General features: G+C 34.5%; 1 protein-coding gene across 2 annotated transcripts; it reads left to right on the top strand.

Moving 5' to 3' along the window:
- The first annotated feature begins 403 nt into the window (after positions 1-403).
- LOC127074934 (protein POOR HOMOLOGOUS SYNAPSIS 1) lies at positions 404-4,394 on the top strand. 2 transcript variants are annotated; one of them, XM_051016355.1, is made up of 8 exons: positions 404-816; positions 1,194-1,310; positions 2,446-2,511; positions 2,635-2,762; positions 3,188-3,387; positions 3,471-3,517; positions 3,699-3,726; positions 4,106-4,394. In XM_051016355.1, the coding sequence occupies exons 1-8, from the start codon at positions 550-552 to the stop codon at positions 4,162-4,164; spliced, it is 912 nt and encodes a 303-aa protein (XP_050872312.1). In that variant the 5' UTR covers positions 404-549; the 3' UTR covers positions 4,165-4,394. The 2 variants fall into 2 exon arrangements, with proteins under 2 accessions (XP_050872312.1, XP_050872314.1); XM_051016357.1 differs by having other exon boundaries at positions 410-816; positions 2,635-2,738.
- The last annotated feature ends 2,604 nt before the right edge of the window (positions 4,395-6,998 follow it).

The raw sequence follows: 6,998 nt of genomic DNA, 5'->3' as shown, positions 1-6,998 counted from the left end.
TCTAAATTATTATTTTCTCTTTAATTAGAGTATATTACAAATTATTAATTTATTAATATTAATTAATTTATTTACATTAATATATGGCAAAGAATAAAACAAATAGTGCTACTGACCATTTTTAAATTATTTTTTTATAATATATATAGTTGAAAAATACAAGTGCTAGTTATTGATGAAAAATATTAATAAATATCTTTAAGACACTTGTTAAAAAGTCTAAAGAATTTTTTAATTTTATTTTAAACAATACTAATACATTCACCACCTTTAAAATTTTAAAAATTGACTATTTAAATATAAAACTTTATTTATTTCTTGGTTTTACTTCTTAACTAAAGTCACCTTTGTTAACGTGACTCGGTGTTAATATTTGTTTAGCAAGTGGCTTTCTAAACTGTATCCGTCACCCGGAGTCATTTTGGCCCCATGTGCAACCGTAACTGACCCGTAGAGAATTAAAGAATTTGCCCATAAATTAGATAACGTGGTTCATTTTTTTTTGCTTGGTCCAATTTTTTGAGAGAAAAGAAAGGGAGAATTCAAAAAATGGCGGGAACAGTAGCTGTGAGATCAACAAACTCTTCAACACTGAACGACGAGTGGGAGATTTGCTTCGCACGCTTCATCCCTTTCCCTCATTCTACTACTTCTTCATCTTCCTCTGCCGATCTTCTCCCTCTCCCTCATCGCTTACGTAACCGTCCTCCTCGCGGCACCTGGATCGCCTCCTCCACTTCCGCCTTCCTCAGATTCTCCCACGATCTCTCCTTATCGGACGTCATCCTCACCGTCTCCTTCAACGGCAAACTCTTCGTAACTCCTAACTTCTCCATTTTCTTCCTCTTTTCAGATTTACTCAATACGGAACTGTTATTGTAATTTGTAATGTAACTTGAACGGAACTGTTATTGTAATTTGTAATGTAACTTGAACGGAACTGTGACTGTGATTGTAATTTTTAATGTAACTTGAACGGAACTGTTATTGTAATTTGTAATGTAACTTGAACGGAACTGTTATTGCTATTACTTAATCGACGCAAGTGCTTTGGATCTTCGATAGTGAAGAAGCTTGTTTCAGTCACTTTTCGGAGATTTTTGTCTTTTGTGTTTTGGATCGCTAGTGATTTTGTTGGAGGAGAATGTTTTTTCGAATTTGAATTGTGAAATTTGTTGTGTGACATTTTGCAGGAAGAGCACTACGTTTCCAAACTGAATTTTTCGTGGCCTCAAGTATCGTGCGATCCTGGATTTCCTGCAAGGGGAATTAGAACCGTGCTGGTTAATTACAGAGACTCCCGAGGCGAGGTAAGATTTGCATAAGGTGTTGTTAATTCATATACTTCTATAGCACCGACACTTCTAAAAAAAAAGTGTGTCCGAGTCGGTGTTGGTGTCTGAAACCGACACTTGTGATTACGTCTAATTTTTTTTAATTTAAAATTATTGGTGTTGATGTATCAGTGTCGGTATCATATTTCAGGTGTCCGTGTTTCATAGATACACACATTGATTTTCACCTATTGAATAGTCTGACTGATTTTCCTCCGATAATAAGTATTTATCTATGTAGCACCGACAACTCTGAAAAAAGACGTGTCTGTGTTTGTGTCGATATCGGACTGTGGGCACCTACACTGACACTTGTGCTTACGTTTAATTCATTTATTTTTTTAAATTATTAGGGGTATCGCCGTGTTAGTGTCGGGATCGTATTCGGGTGTCATAGGTATTTATTAGTTAAATTGATTATGAATGTGCATTTGATCGTCATGCTGTGATGTTAGGCTGATGTCTTGAATTGTGGTTTGCTCCCGACCTTGATATTGCAGTAAAATGTGAGTAAATGTAGGTGATGCGGCTGCAATTATGGTTCCATTGCAAAGATTTTTAAAACCTTTTATGTATGCAGTTGAGGATCACAATCTAAAATTAAGATGAGAGGACTAATTTAACCAAAGGAGTTCTGTTGCTTTGTAGCAACTTCATACTTTTGAAGGATCAGTTTAACTATATTGTTAGATTTTCATGTGACTTGTGAAGTTAATTGATTGAATTCATTTGATAGATCACTTTTTTCATTGTTGATTGTATAGCAATATGTTAGTTAATTTAATTTTTAAAGTCATGTGTTGATTTTGGAGACAATTTGTTGATAACTCCCTTAACGCCTTTCCTGATATAACATCAATAATAAACTGAAAATACAATGTTGAATGTTGATCCCCGCCTTTGTTAATGTAACTCTGCGTGATCCTAATAATAGGATTAATTTATTGAGTTAACAACAAATCTAGGCCCATAGGATTAGTTTATTGAGTTAACAACAAATCTAGGCCCATAGGATTAGTTTATTGAGTTAACAACAAATCTAGTCCCACACATACACTACCTTATTCAGACAGACTATTATAATTGTGATGCTACATTTCCTTTTTGGCAGATTCAAAAGTTTGCAATGCGGTTTCCATCGATCTATGAATCACAATCATTCATCTGTGCTTTGAAGGTAACAGTTGCTTATCATAATATAATCAATCGCCACAAAATATTTAGAACCAGTGGTTGCACTTGCACTTATAAAACTATTTTATTTCATAGTCGATTCTTGATTTTTTTTGTTCCTTCCCAGGAGATCCTAAAAGATGACAAGGGCCCGGAACCTTTAAATATTGACTTTGGTTCGGAAATTTCGTCTCAGTCGGAATTTATGTCAACAAACAAACACTCTTACAGGTATAAAAGTGCTTTGGGTCATAGGTAAGATTTTTGAGAGATGGGAGGAAGTGACTTTGAGATATTGAGCTTTGATGAATCGTTAATTGTCATACTGTTTCTCTGTTTAATACATAGCCATTGAATGATCTGTTTTCAACTTTCATTTACGTCATTTGTTCTTTTCTTTTCTGTTTTCTCCTTACTTTTATGTGGAGTAGATATAGGTTCTCATTACCAGATCCGGCTCCTCTAAAGTGAGTAATACCAATCATTTACAGACAAATCAATGGTTGATGCTATTTGCATATTTAGAATAAATCAGAGTGTGTTGAAACATCGATTTGTTTACATCAACAACAACTCACTTTAGTGGGGGAGCCACATCTCTCATTACTTATATTGAAGTACCAGTTGACTTAATTCTGACGGAGATTGGATACTGAGCCTTACCGTGTTTGTACTTGTAGAGCTTCTGAGGAACTGAGTTTTGTGACTCCGGCTGACACTTACATTCCACAACTGCCAATATGTATGAATAATGAAAGAGAGCAACCTTCAGGAATCCAAAAAAAGGAAACAGCTTCTGTTCCCAACTTTGAAAGCATCCTTCCAGCCTTGCCACCCAGCTTTGCCACATTCTTGATGGATTGCTCTGGGATCAACCATGGTTAGGGAACTTTTTTGTTTTAATATTTGTTCCGATTTCTACCAAATCTTATTTCATCTAAATCAAATAATACTATCTTGCAGCTCAATCAACTACTACCGTGGAGAATGATCTCAAGTCCCAAATTGCGGTACATATTTTGGATTTCTCATTTTGTTTAGATGTTACTACCTGATGCTGTAATCACCATAATTACATTGATTTGATGGTCATTATGGTATAAGATTTCTCTAAGTTGAGAAAATTTGCTTGGAAGTACATCTTCTCTAGTGATTATATGTTACTCCTGATATTCTTTTCCTTTGATGCAGAGATATATGGAAGATTCTTCCTTCCAAGGTAGCAATCCCTCTCTCTTATTGCTTCTTTCATTGGTTAAATATGATGTGCCATTTTATTGTTAGTTCTTGTCTTTTCTTTCACTTCGGTCCTAGAGTAAAACTCAAATAGAAAGTTCCAAATTCTGAAAACTTCTTAATCCTTAGCTTTAACGTGAATATAAAGGATTTTATGCTTCCCGTATTATCAATGTATCTTATGCTTCCCGTATTATCAATGTATCTTATGCGAAACGAGTGAAAGTTTTTAGTCATGCTTCTCTCGCATACTGATTATTAGACGCATTGTTTATGGTACATCTTTTTTTTTAATATTTGTATTGCGACGGTCTACTAAATTTTGTACCCAAAATACTTATGTGCCATTTTTATGTTCTTAGATATGTTGATAAAGGTGGAGAAAGTTATCGGCGAAATTGGGGGTGATATGTCACTTTAGGAGTCCCGGGCATTGAAGATGACACACCGTTCAGCTAGGCATCTCTTAGGGCTTACTGAAACATGGTGACCTTAAACCATGTTCCGCCCAAATTTTGTGCGGCTTTATATTGATTGTTCCATTCTCTCTTAATAACAGAGTTCAATTCACAGCGAAACTTCCTTTTTGCTTCTTTTATTGTTTCAGCACATTACAATGCCAAGAGAGAAAAGGGTTACCTGAATATGGTATATTGGTGTTTAGTTAATAATGACACATATCAAATGGTTTCTGTTTAAAAATTATTTTTGTTAATACAGTGATATCAGAATTTTTTCAATTCAATCTATTGGAAAATTCTTAGCATTTAGTTTTTCTCCACTTTAATTATCAAATATTATGTGTTGGTGCACAAGAATGAAGAAAAAGATGGAAGATGAGAGAGAGTTTTAACTAATTTACAAATTGAATTGAAAAAACTGTTATCCAATGAATTCGGCTACAAACTGAATCCAATTTCAGTATTTAAACTATCAAGAACTATCAAATAAAATTCAAATTAATCTAAATGCATGTTGATATGAATCTGAATTTGGGTTACTCTTTAACACCATCCCTTAATCCATATTCAAGACTAAAATTAACAACATCAATTCCATCCATTAAATGGATAAAGTGTTTACTCTTGATAGCTTTAGTCAACATATCTACAAGTTGTTTTCGAGTGCTACAGTGACCAACTTCACATACTCTATTTTGAACTTGATTGCGCAAAAAATGAAACTTTGGGTCAATGTGTTTACTGCTTCCATGCATCATTGAATTTTTGGCAAGGCTTATAGCTGATTTGTTGTCAATCATCAACCTCACATGCTTGCTCACATTGATCTTCAGATCCTGCAATAACTTCATAATCCAAATAGCTTGATAAGCAGACAAAGCACCTGCAATGTACTCGGCTTCACAAATTAACAATGCAACCAATGGTTACTTCTTGGAGCACCAAGAAATGAGACCTCTCAAATACTTGAAGAAATATCCAGAAATACTTCTTATGTCAACTATGTCTCCACACCAATTAGAGTCTGAATAACATATCAACTCTGAATTAGATTTATCACCAGAAAGTAACAAAACTCCATACCTCATAGTCCCCTTAATATATCTCATTATCCTGACAGCAACTTAATAATGTGACTACTTTGGTTTGTTCATAAACCTACTCACAATTCCAACGACATAACAAATGTCAGGTATGGTGTTACAAAGATATCTCAATGAACTCACCAACTATTTAAAAATCATACCATCTACATCAGAATCCAACCTGTGATTTGTTTCAGCAGGTGTGATTGTTGATTTGCAATTTATTTGCTCAAATCTCTTCAGAAGCTCAAGTTCATACTTCAGCTGATGCAAAATTATACCCTTATCAGAGTACATAATCTTCATCCCTAAAAAATATAATGTATTTTTTAGATTAGTCATAACTCATTCATCAACACTTTCTTGAACTTAACTATCTCATATGAACAATACCCTGTTAGCAATATGTCATTAACATAAAGACACACCAGAATCATGTTTCTATCAGATGTATGTTTAACATAAACACCATACCCCATCTCATATTTTCTGAATCCTTGAAGCTTGAAAAATGAAATAATTTTCAGATTACAAGCTCTAGGAGCTTGTTTCAGTCCATACAAGGCTTTGTGTAACGCGTACACAATCTCTTCCTAATTATTTTTCACAAATCCAGGAGGTTGTGACACATAAATTTCATCTTGTAAAGGACCATTGAGAAATGCATATTTCACATCTAAATGCATCAGAGGCCAATTTCTATTAGCAAATATAACAATTACCAATTTGATTGTTTCATGCCTAGCTACATATGCAAATACCTCAAAGTAATTTAATCTAGAATTTTGTAGAAATATTTTAGTACTAACCTTGCTTTGTGTTTGCCAAGTGATCTATCTGACTTCAGTTTCAACTTGTAAATCCATCTCACACTGATGACTTTCTTGTTCTTTGGAAGCTCAGTTAACTCCCAAGTCTTGTTTATTTCTATAGCCTCAAGTTCTTCTTTCATGGCCTTCAGCCACACCTTCTTCTTGAGAGCTTCTTCAGTACTAACTGGTTTAGAGTCTACCAACATGACCCACTGAATAACTTTCCCTTTTAGAGTCTATCTCAGTATCTTGCAATATGTCAAATTCTGTAAATCTTCTTGGCATTTGTCTGATTCTTTATGGCCTCTGAACTTGTTCAGAATCTTTTTCAGATGCTGGAACAATATCATATGTTGGACCACCTTTAGAGGCATGATTACTACTAGGGTTTGGACCATCATCAAAATCTGCATCAGAATCAGATTCACCTTCAGAGTCAGACTCACCTTTAGACTTTACTTCATTATCAGAGTTGTCTTTAGACTCTAGTTTAGCATCAGAGTCACCTTCAGACTCTACTTCAACATCAGAGTCACCTTCAGACTCTGACTCATCCTCAGAGACATAATCTTCTTCAGAGGTAGATTCTCCTTTAAAGTTTAACATATCTCCAGAAGTTAACTAAGATGTTAACACTGCACCAGAGTTGGATTGATACGTGTTCCAATTACATGCTTATGTTTCCTTTACAATGACATCTCAGTTGAATTCCACCTTGTTAGTGACTGGGAAATAAAGTTGATAAACACATGTACTGTTGTATCTAATCAGTAACATTACTTTGCTTTTATCATCCAGCTTCTTTCTAGTAGCACCTAGAACATGTTTGTAACAAACATGACCAAATACTCTAAAATGAATCATGTAACACCCCTTTTTCTACCCCAAAATACTTAA

This window comes from Lathyrus oleraceus, chromosome 4, assembly GCF_024323335.1.
Source record: "Lathyrus oleraceus cultivar Zhongwan6 chromosome 4, CAAS_Psat_ZW6_1.0, whole genome shotgun sequence".
In the NCBI taxonomy this organism is placed as follows: Eukaryota; Viridiplantae; Streptophyta; class Magnoliopsida; order Fabales; family Fabaceae; genus Lathyrus; species Lathyrus oleraceus.
Note: the sequence above shows the minus strand (reverse complement) of the source record. Positions and strands in the feature narration are given on the sequence as shown.